Source organism: Scyliorhinus torazame, chromosome 31, assembly GCF_047496885.1.
Source record: "Scyliorhinus torazame isolate Kashiwa2021f chromosome 31, sScyTor2.1, whole genome shotgun sequence".
Taxonomy (NCBI): Eukaryota; Metazoa; Chordata; class Chondrichthyes; order Carcharhiniformes; family Scyliorhinidae; genus Scyliorhinus; species Scyliorhinus torazame.
The window spans coordinates 4,703,746-4,719,189 of record NC_092737.1 but is presented as its reverse complement, the minus strand read 5'-3'; the positions used below and the strand labels follow the sequence as shown (position 1 = coordinate 4,719,189).

General features: G+C 53.9%; 1 protein-coding gene across 1 annotated transcript in view; it reads right to left on the bottom strand.

Moving 5' to 3' along the window:
- The window catches only part of dnah2 (dynein, axonemal, heavy chain 2), a 314,816-nt gene that overhangs the window by 225,804 nt on the left and 73,568 nt on the right, over nt 1-15,444 (bottom strand). Inside the window, exons 17-23 of the mRNA XM_072493227.1 lie at nt 14,200-14,439; nt 13,371-13,559; nt 12,338-12,485; nt 11,134-11,326; nt 7,615-7,815; nt 897-1,053; nt 627-801 (exon numbers count right to left, since the gene is read on the bottom strand). Coding sequence (XP_072349328.1) covers nt 627-801; nt 897-1,053; nt 7,615-7,815; nt 11,134-11,326; nt 12,338-12,485; nt 13,371-13,559; nt 14,200-14,439 — 1,303 coding nt within the window. The remainder of the gene's footprint in view (nt 1-626; nt 802-896; nt 1,054-7,614; nt 7,816-11,133; nt 11,327-12,337; nt 12,486-13,370; nt 13,560-14,199; nt 14,440-15,444) is intronic.

The following is a 15,444-nucleotide window of genomic DNA, read 5'->3' as shown; positions in this document are numbered from 1 at the left end:
CTATGTCAGCAATGCAACTGTGGACGGCGTCACTCTGAAACCACCGGCCTTACTTTGTATAATAAATGTCAGGGAGGAAAAATACCAAATAGACTCTGAACCCCTCACCGCAAATCTGGTACCAAACTGATTCGGCTTCCTGCCTCCCTGGGGAAACTGAACCGTAAAGACTGGAGAATTCCCGCCCCGGTCATCATCACATCAGAGTTTGCGAGATCTCGCCATCCGTGGAATTTCGCCACCCTGATGGCCTTTCTTTCGCTTCGGGAGTATCTCGGTGGCAGTGAAGTACTGTGAGGAATCGAGAGATCATAGAATCATAGAATTTACAGTGCAGAAGGAGGCCATTCGGCCCATCCAGTCTGCACTGGCTCTTGGAAAGAGCACCCTACTTAAGTCCGCATCTCCACCCCATCCCCGTAACTCAGTAACCCCACCTAACCTTTTTTTGGACACGAAGGGCAATTTATCACGGCCAATCCACCTAACCTGCACATCTTTGGACTGTGGGAGGAAACCGGAGCAGCCGGAGGAAACCCATGCAGACACGGGGAGAACATGCAGACTCCGCACAGACAGTGACCCAGCGGGGAATCGGGGGTGGAGGAGGAACTCTCACTGTTTACCTCTCGAGTTAAAATCTTCAATGCAGCTGTGAGTCTTCTTCTTCAGCTCTTCCGCAGAGTGGATGAGGCCACTCCTGAATTTCTCCTTCTGTTTTTTCAGCATGACTTCACTCTCGACGATCGCCTGCTGGAAGTTGATCCACTCGCCGTTCATCGATTCCAATCTCTGCTGGACCTGAGAGAGGGAGGTGGGAGAGGGGAGGAACGGAAAAGGGTAAGAGAGTGGGGCAGCGGCACTCGCAAAATCTCCTCACAACGCCGTGCACTTACGCTTTCTTCGATTTGGAACTCGTATTTCTCCAGGATGTTGAACTGCTCGTGGATGGGCGTGATGCGCGCCTCGGTCTTTGGCAGCTCGTTCTGAAGCTGCTCCAGGAGCTGCACCCCTGAGGTCAGTTGTTCCAGGGTCAGCGGAATGTGGGTAACTCTAAAGGTTGGCACAAGGCAGAGGACACTGCAAGTTAGGAGGCTGCGAACTGGAGAGTATGGACACACTGGAGGGTACGGACACACTGGAGGGTACGGACACACTGGAGGGTACGGACACACTGGAGGGTACGGACACACTGGAGGGTACGGACACACTGGAGGGAGCACAGAGGAGAATTCCAGAGACAGAGAACTGTGGGTCCGAGGAAGGATTGCATAGTGTGGGTTTGTTTTCCTTGGAACCCAGTACGTTGAGGGGAGGTTTAATTGACCGGAATAAAATTACGAGGGGTCGAGATGGAGAGGACAGGAAGCATTTATTTCCATCAGCGGAGGTCAATAAGCAGGGGACAAGGACTTAAAGTACATGGTGGAAGGATTAGAGAGGAGTTGGGGAGTTTAATGTTAATGATCTTTATTGTCACAAGTAGGCTGACATTAGCACTGCAATGAAGTTACTGTGAAAATCCCCGAGTTGCCACATTCTGCCGCCTGTTCGGGTACACAGAGGGAGAATTCAGAATGTCCAATTCACCCAACAAGCACGTCTTTCGGGACTTGTGGGAGGAAACCGGAGCACCCGGAGGAAACCCACGCAGACATGGGGAGAACACGCAGGCTCCGCACAGACAGTGACCCGAGGCCGGGAATCGAACCCGGGACCCTGGTGCTGTGAAGCCACAGTGCTAACCACTGTGCTACCGTGCCAACCCCAGGAGATGGTGGAGGTCTGGAGTGTCTGACCGTCACCAGCTGGCTATTTTTAAAATGCACTTGGACATGCACTCAAGGTGCTGAAGCCTACAGGGCTACATACCAAGGACTGGAAGGTGGGTTTAGACCGCATACCTCAGTTAGGATAAGGGATGGTCTGACACTTGAGGGAATTAAGCATTTGTCCCCTAAGGAACGTCTACAATTTTAGAAGAATTATTCTCAAGAAGCTGGGTAAATTGATGGTTCCAGCCCCACATCATTATGGGTTTCCTAATCCTGATTACTATCCAGTGAATCGCCTGGGGAAATGTGCCTCTGCGGATGAGGGACATAATGCCAATCAGGAACCAAAACGGGGGGGGGAAATGGAGGGATGTGGGGAGCGTGTGGAAAGGTGGCCAGCCACGGTGCAACAGGCCCCAAGGGGTCCACTTCTGCTCCGTAACTGCCTCAGACTCACACCGGGTGAGGTGCCATCGAGCTTTAAGGACTGGTGACAGCCAGTGGCTCAATCGCAAGATCGTGGGTTCAATTCTCACTCTGGACACTTGAAGAAAAAGAAATCCAGACTGCGCTCCAACGCAGAGTGCTCTACGTTGTATGGGGCTGACATTAAATGTTGAAGCCCGGCGGCCATCTTAAGCAGAAGGTATGATGGTGGCACAGCTTGGAAAAAGGATAATAATAATAATATTTATTATTGTCACAAGCAGGCTTACATTAACACTGCAATTAAGTTACTGTGAAAATCCCCTAGTCGCCACATTCTGGCCCCTGTTCGGGTACACTGAGGGAGAATGGGTCTAGGTGTCACGGTAGCACAGTGGTTAGCACTGTTGCTTCACAGCTCCAGGGTCCCGGGTTCGATATGTTGTGTTGCCCTATTATGTATTTTCTTTTCCCTTTTCTTCCCATGTATTTAATGATCTGTTGAGCTGCTCGCAGAAAAAGGTACTTTTCACTGTACCTCGGTACACGTGACAATAAACAAATCCAATCCAATACCCGGCTTGGGTCACTGTCTGTGCGGAATCTACACGTTCTCCCCGTGTCTGCGTGGGTTTCCTCCCACAAGTCCCGAAAGACGTGCTGCTGGGGGAACTGGACATTCTGAATTCTCCCTCTGTGTACCCGAACAGGCGCCGGAATGTGGCGACTAGGGGCTTTTCACAGTAACTTCATTGCAGTGTTAATGTAAGCCGACTTGTGACAATAAAGATTATTATTATTTACCACTTAGCTATCAGAAATAAAACTCTGGGCCTTATCCCACTGCTGTTTAGAGGAACTTGCCGTCCATAAATAGGCTGCCGAATTTCCTACCTTAAACCAGCAACTACACTTCAAAATGAACTCGATTTCGAGTTGCTGCTGCTAAGATCAAGGAGGAGCTGGAGCGAGTGGGGTGGGTCGAGACGGGGGTATGCCGCTGTGGGGAACGGGCCGGGTGTGGGGTGCGGGCGCGTGGCTGGCCGAGGAGGGGTCATGGCTAGTCGGCGGGGGAGGGGGGCGGGTAGCCCCCTGATCCGGCTGATAACCTGTAATGTAAGGAGATTGAATGGGCCGGTCAAGTGGGCCCACGTGTTTGTGCACCTGAAGGGGCTCAAGGCGGATGTGGTTATGCTCCAGGATACACACCTGAAGGTGGCAGACCAGGTAAGACTGAGGAAAGGGTGGGTAGGTCAGGTGTTTCACTCGGGGCTGGATGCCAAAAATCGAGGGGTGGCGATCTTGGTGGGAAAGAAGGTGTTATTCGAGGCGTCGAGCATTGTGGCAGATAATGGCAGTAGGTACATAATGGTAAGTGGTAAGTTGCAGGGAGAGAGGGTGGTACTGGTCAATGTGTATGCTCCGAACTGGGACGATGCGGGTTTTATGCGGCGTATGTTGGGTCGGATCCCAGACATGGAAGTGGGGGGCCTGATAATGGGGGGAGACTTTAACACGGTGTTGGATCCTGCACTGGATCGCTCCAGGTCTAGGACGGGTAGGAAGCCGACGGCGGCTAGAGTGTTGAGGGGATTTATGGACCAAATGGGAGGGGTGGACCCTTGGAGATTTGCAAGGCCGGGGGCTAGGGAATTTTCATTCTTCTCACATGTCCATAAGGCTTATTCTCGAATCGCCTTTTTCATTTTGAGTAGGGCGCTGATAGCGAGAGTAGAGGATACCGAGTATTCGGCAATAGCCATTTCGGACCACGCCCCGCATTGGGTGGACTTGGAGATGGGAGAGGAGAGGGACCAGCGCCCGCTGTGGCGCTTGGAGGTGGGGCTGTTGGCGGACGAGGAGGTGAGCGAGCGGGTCCGAGGAAGTATAGAGAGGTACTTGGAGACCAACGACAACGGGGAGGTCCGAGTGGGGATGATATGGGAGGCACTGAAGGCGGTGGTGAGGGGAGAGCTGATCTCCATCAGGGCCCACAAGGAGCGGAGGGAGCAGGGGAGAGGGAGAGGCTGGTGGGGGAGGTGGTGAGGGTAGACAGGAGATATGCGGAAGGATTGTTAAGGGAGAGGCGCAGCCTCCAGGCCGAATTCGACCTGGTGACCACCAGGAAGGCGGAGGTGCAGTGGAGGAAGGCCCAGGGGGCGGTCTACAAGTATGGGGAAAAGGCAAGCCGGATGCTGGCGCATCAGCTTCGGAAGCGGGACGCAGCTAGGGAGATCGGGGGAGTTAAGGACAGGGGAGGGAGCGTGGTGGGGAGTGGGGTTGGCATCAATGGGGTCTTCAGGGACTTCTACGAGGAATTGTACCGATCCGAGCCCCCACGGGAGGAGGGAGGGATGGGCCATTTCCTGGACCAATTGAGGTTTCCAAAGGTGGAAGAGGGACTGGTGGCGGGACTGGGGGCCCCGATTGGGCTGGAGGAGCTGATCAAAGGGATAGGAAGCATGCAGGCGGGAAAGGCACCGGGGCCGGACGGTTTCCCGGTTGAGTTCTATAAAAAAATATATGGACCTGTTGGGCACGCTGTTAGTTAGGGCCTTCAATGAGGCAAGGGAGGGGGGGGGGCTTTACCACCGACGATGTCCCGGGCACTGATCTCCTTGATCCTGAAGCGGGACAAGGATCCCCTGCAATGTGGGTCTTACAGACCGATTTCCTTGCTAAATGTAGATGCCAAGGTGCTGGCGAAGGTCTTAGCCACGAGGATTGAGGATTGTGTGCCACAGATCATCCATGAAGACCAGACGGGGTTTGTGAAGGGGAGACAGTTGAACGCGAATGTGCGGAGGCTTTTGAACGTTATCATGATGCCGGTGAGGGAGGGGGAGGCGGAGATAGTGGTGGCGATGGACGCTGAGAAAGCCTTCGATAGGGTAGAGTGGGGGTACCTGTGGGAGGTGCTGAAGAGGTTCGGGTTTGGGGAGGGGTTTGTCAGGTGGGTTAGGCTGTTGTATGAGGTCCCCATGGCGAGTGTGGCCACAAATAGCAGGAGGTCCGAGTACTTTCGGTTGCACCGAGGGACAAGACAGGGGTGTCCGCTGTCCCCCCTGCTCTTCGCACTGGCGATTGAACCCCTGGCTATGGCACTGAGAGAGCCGAGGAACTGGAGGGGGTTGGTGCGGGGTGGGGAGGAGCACAGGGTGTCGCTTTTTGTGGACGACCTGCTGCTGTATGTGGCGGACCCGGTGGGAGGAATGCCAGCGGTAATGAGGATCCTTATCGAATTCGAGGACTTTTCGGGGTACAAGCTCAATATGGGGAAGAGCGAGCTGTTCGTAGTTCAGCTAGGGGACCAGGAGAGGGGGATTGGCGAGCTCCCACTAAAAAGGGCGGAGAGGAGCTTCAGATATTTGGGGGTCCAGGTGGCCAGGAGCTGGGGGGCCCTGCATTGGCTTAACTTTACAAGGCTGGTGGAGCAAATGGAGGAGGAGTTCAAGAGGTGGGGCGCGTTGCCGCTGTCCCTGGCGGGTAGGGTGCAGTCAATCAAAATAACGGTGCTCCCAAGGTTTTTGTTCCTGTTCCAGTGCCTCCCCGTGTTTATCCCGAAGGCTTTTTTCAGGCGGGTTAACAGGAGTATAATGGGGTTTGTGTGGGCGCGAGGGACTCCGAGGGTGAGAAGGGTGTTCCTGGAGCGGAGTAGAGATAGGGGGGGGCTGGCGCTGCCCAACCTCTGTGGGTACTACTGGGCCGCCAATGCGACAATAGTGCGCAAGTGGGTGATGGAGGGGGAGGGGGCTGCATGGAAGAGGCTGGAGACGGCGTCCTGTGTGGGTACGAGTCTGGGGGCGCTGGCAACGGCGCCGCTGCCGCTCCCTCCAAGGAGGTATACCACGAGCCCGGTAGTGGTGGCGGCCCTCAAAATTTGGGGGCAGTGGAGGCAGCATAGGGGGGAAGTTAGGGCTTCGGCATGGACCCCATTACGGGGGAACCACCGGTTCGCCCCAGGAAGAACAGGTGGAGGGTTTTTGGGGTGGCACAGGGCAGGGATACGAAAGTTGGGGGACCTGTTTGTGGACGGGAAGTTCGCGAGCTTGGGTGAGCTGGATGAGAAGTACAGGCTCCCCCCAGGGAACACCTTCAGGTACTTACAGGTAAGGGCGTTTGCCAGTTGTCAGGTGGTGGAATTCCCATGGCTACTGCCACACACAGTACAGGACAGGGTGCTCTCGGGGGGGGGGGGGGGGGGGGGGGGGGGGGAGATCTCGGAAACTTACCAGGCGATGTAGGAGGAGGAAGAGGCCTCGGTGGTGGAGTTGAAAGGTAAGTGGGAGGAGGAGTTGGGAGAGGAGATCGAAGAGGGGACGTGGGCAGATGCCCTGGGGAGGGTGAACTCTTCCTCTTCGTGCGCGAGGCTCAGCCTCATACAGTTTAAGGTGCTGCACAGGGCACACGTGACCGGGACAAGGATGAGCAGGTTCTTTGGGGGTGAGGACAGGTGTGTTAGGTGCTCAGGGAGCCCAGCAAATCACACCCATATGTTCTGGGCATGCCCAGCGCTGGAGGAATTTTGGAAGGGCGTAGTGAGGACGGTGTCGAGAGTGGTAGGATCCAGGGTCAAACCGGGCCGGGGACTCACAATATTTGGGGTGGCAGAGGAGCCGGGAGTGCAGGAGGCGAAAGAGGCCGGAATTCTGGCCTTTGCGTCCCTGGTAGCCCGGCGAAGGATTCTCCTTCAGTGGAAAGATGCGAGGCCCCCAAGCGTGGAATCCTGGATCAGCGATATGGCAGGGTTCATTAAGTTGGAGAGGGTGAAATTCGCCTTGAGAGGGTTGGTACAAGGGTTCTTTAGGCGGTGGCAACCGTTCTTAGACTTTCTGGCAGAACGATAGACATTGGTCAATGGCAGCAGCAGCTCGGGGGGGAGGGGGGGGGGGGGTTTACTTTATGTTATTTACACTGGAGGGTCTGAGGGGGTGCATACACCTGTTGTCTTAAGTCGGGGTGTTAATGTTAATTTATTATTTAGGCACGGGGCGGGGGGGGGGGGGGGGGGGGGGGGGGGGGGGGAGGGGTTTGGGGGGTTGCTTTTTTAGATTGTGTTTTGTACTTAACCCTGTTGGGTTCTTTTTTGTTTCTCATTTTGTTATTGATATTTTATGAAAACCTTTAATTAAAAAAATGTTTAAATTTTTTTTAATGAATTCGATTGGCCATAAAGCACTTGGGGCCACCGTGGGTAGCGAACGGTGCGAAAGAAGTTCAAGACTCTGGTTTGGAATTGTACCGGGGAGAGAGTGAGAGCCATTAGGAGAGCAGACAGCCATCTTTCAAAAGGAGCAAACGCCCCGTCCTTTCGCGATTAACCGAAAGTGATGACGAAGAGAGGGCGGCCAAGTTCTCAACGGGCAGACGCAAACACAAAACAGGCACAGACGGGGGCGGAGTGTGTACCCACTTGTCTCGACTGTTTTCAAGGAACTGGCAAAAGTCCAGCAGCATGTGGCCCGCCATCTCACTCAGCAGCGTGGTGAACTTATTTTGCCACTCGTTACAGTGTTGAACCAGGGAGAACTTCAACGGAGAACAATCGAGAAGGACAAACTGAATCTGCACGACTGTCTCCTCCTTCTGGACATTGTTGGCCACTTCTGTGTAGCTGCAAAGGAAGAGCAAAGTTAATAATAATAATAATCTGTTATTGTCACAAGTAGGCTGACATTAACACTGCAATGAAGTTACTGTGAAAAGCCCCTAGTCGCCACACTCCGGCGCCTGTCCGGTTACACGGAGGGAGAATTCAGAATGCCCAATTCACCTACAAGCATGTCTTTCTGGACTTGCGGGAGGAAACCGGAGCACCCGGAGGAAACCCTCGCAGACACGGGGCGAACGTGCAGATTCCGCACAGACAGTGTCCCAAGCCGGGATTCGAACCCGGGTCCCTGGAGCTGTGAAGCAATGGTGCTAACCACTGTGCTACTGTACCGCCCTCGACCACTCCATGTGGGAGTGAGTCCCACATTTTCTGGTCAATATGAATTCCCTAATAGAATTATTATTGACTCTTTGGTATTAATGGCCCCAGTTCTGGTCTTCCCAACATACTTTCCCCAGGGAACTTTTTCGTGCTTTTAAAGACCTTTATCAGGCTACCCTTTTGGACTGAAGAGTCCAGTGATTTTGCTCAGGGAGAACAGGGCACGGATCCGGTCTCCAAGAGTGGTCATTAAAAGATATCGGGAGACGCGACTTCCGGTGGCGGCCATGGTCCGATCGGTCGCACACAAGGTGGCTCCTGTTGGGGGTGTTGGTTTTGACCGTTTCTGCTCATTTAATGGGGGAACTCTGTGGATAAAATGTGAAGTAAGGGGAAGATGGTAGTTTCTCCCCCAGAGTGGAATGTCGGCGGGGCATCAGACCCGGTAAAATGTTGGTGAGAGCCCTGGCTCGGGGTTTGGAGGATGTCTCGTGGCGCAGAACCATTGGGAAAAATGGCGGAGGGGGAAGGGGGGCAGTTGACGGACTTTATTAGGGGGAATTTCGGCAACAGAGATGCAGGGAGACTGGTCAAAGGACTTTGGATCGTGTGGAGAAGCGCTTGGAATAGCAAGGTGCGACGATCCACGGAGGTGGAAAGGGTGGTGACAGACCCGAGTGACCGGATCGTTCCGTTGGAGGCGGGGATGGCGTTGCCGGGGGGGGGCCTGCAAGGTGCTGCGTGAGAGGGTGGATGAACAGGAGAACCGGTCCAGGCGGCAGAGCTGGCAAATGGCGGGTTTGCCGGAGGGAGTTGAGGAACGAGTGTCCAGCGGGCTACGTCTCGAGGAGGTTTGGGAAGTTAGCGGAGGATGGTGGATCAGGCCCGTCGGTCCCCGCGACAGAGGCCGAGGGCTGGGGAGCTGCCTCAGACGGTGATTCCAGGACAAGGAAAAGATTCTGAGATGGGCCAGGGCGACTCGAGACTGCGGCTGGCAGGGAAATCAGATGCGGATTGATCAAGACATTGGGGCTCCCCTGGCTAAGAGACGGGCGGGGTTGAATAAGGCAGTGGACGATACTTTTTGATGAGGAGGAGGCAAATGACTTCGCCAAGGAGCATGGGTTGGGGGAGGACTAATGTTGGGACTTTTGTACGGTTTACGACTTATTATGCTCATCCAGGTTTTGTTTGAAGTTGATCGGTGGTGTTTTCTTGCACGTGTGCGTTTTTTACTGCTGCCGTTTTGTTCTGATTGTTACTTGTCTTAAGGTGTGTTACGTACGAGCAGTATTTGGTGTTTTCAGCACAGGGTGGTTGGGTATTAGGGTGGGTCAAAGGGGAGGGCGGTATGGAGTAAGCAGAGTGGGGGGGGGTAGTTTGGGTGGGGTCTGATGTTTGCACCTTCAGCTGGGAATCACGTTGATCGCAGGGTATGCTCATGAACAGAAACATTGTGGGGGTGGGGTGGGGGCTGCAGTGGATCGCCTGAGTGTCAGGGGAGGGCTAGTGACGCAGCTGGTTTTTCTGGATGGGTTTAGGTGAGGATGGAGGGAACAGCCATTTTGGACAGGCTCGGGTTAGTGAGGGGCAGATAGTCGGGCGGGGTTTGGGTTCGGTGAGGATGGAGGGGGTAGCCATTTTGGACAGGCTCGGGTTAGTGAGGGGCAGATAGTCGGGCGGGGTTTGGGTTCGGTGAGGATGGAGGGGGTAGCCATTTTGGACAGGCTCGGGTTAGTGAGGGGCAGATAGTTGGACAGGGTTTGGGTTAGGTGAGGCTGGTAGACCTCAGCAGAGGGGGAGGGAGAAGGGGGGGGGGGGGGGGGGAGGGGGAGGTTAGAAACCTCTGGTGATGATTCTAACGTGGAGTGTGCATGGGTTAAATGGCACGGTTAAACGGTCTGTATGTGGGGAAGATCGGGGATATCTATGGGTGGTTGAGGGGGAGTTGAGAAGGCGCTAGTGGCAGCAAAAGTGGGAGGGAGAGCTGGGATAGAGCTGGGATGGTGGGGCCTGGAGTGAAATAATACATTGGGTCAAATCAACCTCCTCTTGTGCGACGATGAGACAGTTTAAGGTGAGGGTTGGGGGAGCTGTACAAATTTTTCCGGTGGGAAAAAATTGATTTCGCCCTTTGGAGGTGGAAAGAGCGGTTTTACTCAGGGTGGAGGCTGTTTCTGTCCATGTTTGAGGATTTGGGGGGGGGGGGGGGGGGGGGAAAGAGTTTAGGGGTGAAAGGGGGGGGGGGCGAATAAAATATATTTTTAAAGAAATATATAGAGACTCATTGTGCACAGTGCTCCGAGTGTGAGCTAGCCAAGATATACAGAGAGCAGAATCGTGCACAGTGCTCCGGGTGTGAGCTAGCCAAGATATACAGAGAGCAGAATCGTGCACAGTGCTCCGGGTGTGAGCTAGCCAAGATATAGAGAGCAGAATCGTGCACAGTGCTCCGGGTGTGAGCTAGCCAAGATATACAGAGAGCGGAATCGTGCACAGTGCTCCGGGTGTGAGCTAGCCAAGATATAGAGAGCAGAATCGTGCACAGTGCTCGGAGTGTGAGCTAGCCAAGATATAGAGAGACCAGAATTGTGCAGAGTGCTCCGAGTGTGAGCTAGCCAAGACATAGAGAGAGCAGAATCGTGCACAGTGCTCCGAGTGTGAGCTTGCCAAGAGATAGAGAGAGCAGAATTGTGCACAGTGCTCCGAGTGTGAGCTAGCCAAGAGATAGAGAGAGCAGAATTGTGCACGGTGCTCAGAGTGTGGTAGGGATGGTACACTTCGAAACCAAGCTGCACAAGAACACTATCAGGCTTGGGAGACGACTGCGGGGTTGCTTTACCCAATCATTATTCAGTGACCTCAGCCAGAGGTAAAAAGGGGCTCAAACGAGCGCAAAAGAAATCGATTGGAAAGGGTGGGTTCAGCTTGAAGTCCTTTCAAAACCCCTCCCCCTCTCCCTTGCAGTATTTCGAACATCGCCTCAAAATCTCTCACCGGGCAATATCTGCATCAAAGGACGAGACGGCCGGATTGAGGCGCTGGTAACGGCGGATGAAGGAATCTTTGTTGATCTCCCAGATCTCGCGATAGGTGTCCCAGGTTTTGAGGTAGTTCTGAAGATTTGAAGCGTTGGTTGCCATGCCGCCATTGATCATGCCCTGGATCTTCTTTATCTCATCATCGTTCTCTGCCAGGAGGGAAAGGCGTTGTAATAACTACTTGCGTATACGTAGCACCTTTGATGCAGTAAAAACCCTCAACAATGCATACTCTGACACCGAGCCGCATCAGGACAGGAGAACACAAGGCTGGTGAGATTTTAAAAAGCGTTTTAAAGGAGTAGAGCGGCGGTGAGAGGTTTAGAGAGGGAATTCCAGACCATTCCCGCCCCAGACAGCTGAAGGCACCGGCGCCAATGAGCCAATTGGGAGTGTGAAAGATTCCAGAATTGGAGGAACTCGAAGAGCTCAGGGGCTTGCGGAGCTGGAGTCAGTTCCAGAGATAGGGAGAGGGTCAGACCATGGAGGAATCGGAAAACAATTCTGAGAATTTTTTTTTTTTTTTTTTTTTTAAACGGAGGCATTGCCTGAATGAGGCGCGACATCGGACAGATTTCAAGTGAATGAAGTGAATGATGGAGCAACCATGTGTGTGTGCATGCCTATGTGTGCATGTGTGTCCGTATGTATGTATGCCTGTGTGTGTATGTATGCCTGTGTGCGTACGCATGCCTGCCTGTCGTATGCCTGAGTGCATGCCTGTGTGCACATGTGCCTGTGTGTGCTTGTGCATGTGTGTATGTATGTATACATGTCTGTGTGCATGTGCCTGTGTGTGCGCATGTGTGCGTGTCTGTACGTATGTATGCCTGCGTGCCTGTGGCTGTGTATGCGTGTGCCTGTGTGTGCGCATGCCTGTGTGTGCCTGTGGCTGTGTATGTATGCATGCCTGTGTATGTATGCATGCCTGTGTGTGCATGTGCATGTGTGTGCGCTTGTGTGTGTCTGTACATATGTATGCCTGTGTATGTGTGCGTGTGTGCGTCGGTGTGCACACGTGGCTTGACGCCGAGCAGCGTTTCACGGTGTGCCGTTTTGCGATGCAATACCTCGGAGATACATGTTGCTCAGGAGCCAGGCCAACTCCCCGAGCTTTAACACAACTAAGAACTGGCGGAGGGGACGCGATTACCGCTTACCGATATTTTGGTGGACTGGAATCAGGGTAGATTTCCTCCGGGTCAGTAGCTCTGGGATGCGTTTGAAGATGGAGAGGGTGTTCTTAATCTGTATACTGATGCTGTTGACAGTGTTTGCAAGTCTGGCTAGAGTTGGGGAAAACTCCACCTGAAAGCAGATGAGTGGAGAATAAGTGGCTGCCCCAAGGCACAGGACAAGCCCCAAAATAGAAAGATAGGAACAGACCACAAGAACATAAGATATAGGAGGAGAATTAGGCCATTCGGCCCATCGGTTCTGCTGCACCATTCGACGGTGGCTGATCTGTTCCCCATCTCCACTCTCCTGCCTTCGCCCCATGGCCCCTGATCTCCATTTTAATGAAGGAATCCCCTTATTGATCAAAAATATCGGGCGGGATTCTCCGCCGGGCGGGATTCTCCGCCAGCCGGATTCCCCGTTTTGCCGGCGCCCGTGGGTTTCCCGACGGCGTGGGGCTGCCCCACAACGGGAAACCCCATTGACCGGCTGGCGTGACGGGGAATCCCGCCAGCGGGTTCGGGCACAAATGCGGCGGGGCGGAGAACCAGCCCATCAAATTTGCGCTGGAGGTGCTGTTACGTACAGGGCTACAGACGCGAGAGCTGGAAGGTGAAATCAGGTGTCGTACATTCTGAGAACATCAGAACTAGGAGCAGGAGCAATTTAGCTTTCGACCCAGCACCACTGTTCAACACCGGCTGATCTCATCTTGGCCTGAGCTCCACCGTCCTGCCCGTTCTCCGTAACCCTTCAATCCGTTACCGATTACAAATCAGTCTAACTCCTCCCTGAAGTTACTCAGCATCTGCCCGAAATAGGAAGCGAGGAACAGGAAACCATCCCGTCTCTCTCAGCAGCTCCCACCATTCAATCAGATCACGGTTACGCTCTTCCGTCAACTCTTCCCTGATCCTTAGTCCACAAATACCCTCACCCGACAAAAAAGCAGTTTGACAGCTGACCGCAGCCTTCGCCCCAAACGGGCTGCAGTCGGCGGTGAGGTGGCCCTACCCGTGGCGGACTGCCCGGCGTGTCGTCCAGGAGGGTCACCATGACCCTGAAGAGGGCATTGGGTGTGGATTTCGGGTCCCCGTTGATGGCCTTGGACAGCTCCAGCAGCGACCGCTTAATGTTGAGTCTGAAGGCTTCCTCCACCGTTCGGTCCACCTTCCTGGCATAATTCAACCAATAATGCTGCACCTACGAGGCCACAGGGAGCAAGGCCGAAAGGTAGATTAAATATCAGAATTGGGTCAATCGTCACACTCACTGAGTTAGCAAAGCTGGCAACCGCACCCCCCAGAGGGAAGTGGAAAAACATTTGACAGTTGGAAGGACTGCAAAGCCCAAGGGATAGAGAGCAGAGCAGAGTGACACGAACTTGAACAGCCTCCTTCATCACAGTGCCATTCGACACCGGCAACCTGCAGCCTCCCTGCCCACAGGCCGAGTGCTGCTCTTGGATTTATACAGGATGTCCTTTTGCTTTTGTCTCTTCCTGAAGGGATGGCCTCAATGCTGGGGCTCACGGCAACCATTTGCCGAAGTTTCCCATTCCTCACGATGGTAATCAAACAGCCCTTGGGTTCTGCCCCTGCGCACAAGATGGACGTCGGTTGCCAAGGATCTCCGGTGACCACTTGTCGCTCAAAGGAGCGATTAGCCAAGGACGGCAGGTACCTGCGGGAGGATCAGTTGAACCTCTTTGTTTGGGGGTGAACCCACGCAGAGCGCAACCTCACCCTGAGAGGGAGGAACCCGGATTAACAATTACGGCAGAAGAGAAATAAAAGGGCAGAGTAAGCCACTGCATAAATACATCAGAGCGCATCCAACTCACCTCGGACCCGTCGCTCTTAAAGACCAGATAGGTCTGCCGCATGATGGTTACGATCTCTTTGTGTAGTTTTGAGAGTTTCGACTGAACGTTTTCTTGGTGTGCTTGCTGTGCGTCCTTGAACTCCTTGTCGCTGTATGTGCGCTTGCTGTCGATAAGCACCAGCAGCATCTCACTCATTTGGTAGGCGTACTGTTTGATCGCCAGGCTCGAAGATTTGTACTCATCAATGGTGAGCTGCAACTATTTGGGAATACAGAACACATCGATCAACTCTCTCACTTCAACAAGCTTCATAGACATCAATTTACACAGAATTTGCAGGACAGAAATAGGCCCAACAGGGCAGAAACAGGTGGTGTTTCTGCTCTAAGCGGGTCTCCTCCCAGACACATTTCATCTCAGTCAGCAAGTCATTCCATTCTTTGTTCCCTCATTCTGGGAGCCCCTGCAAAGAGGGACACACTCCCCGGGAACCCCCTGTAAATACTGACACACTCCCCGGGGACGCCCTGTAAATACTGACACACACCCCGGGAACCCCCTGTAAATACTGACACACTCCCAGGGACCCCCTGTAAATGCTGACACACTCCCCGGAAACAACCTGTAAATACTGACACACTCCCAGGGGACTCCCTGTAAATACTGACACACTCCCCGGGGACCCCCTGTAAATACTGACACACTCCCCGGGGACCCCCTGTAAATACTGACACACTCCCCCCGGGAACCCCTGTAAATACTGACACACTCCCCGGGAACTCCCTGTAAATATTGACAGACTACCCGGGGTCTCCCTGTATGTACTGACACACTCCCCTGGGACCTCCTGTAAATACTGACACACTCCCCGGGGACCCCCTGGAAATACTGACACACTCCACCGGGGACCCCCTGTAAATACTGACACATTCCCCGGGACCCCCTGTAGATACTAACACACTCCCCGGGACCCCTTGTAAATACTGACACACTCCCCGGGGACCCCCTGTAAATACTGACACACTCACCGGGGACCCCCTGTAAATAATGACTCACTCCCCGGGGACCCCCCTGTAAATACTGACACACTCCCCGGGGACGCCCTGTAAATACTGACACACTCCCCGGGGACCCCCTGTAAATACTGACCCTCTCCCCGGGGACCCCCTGTAAATACTGACTCTCCCTGAAAAAACCTGTAAATACTGACACACCCCCGGGGGACGCCCTGTAAATACTGACACACTCCCCGGGGACCCTCTG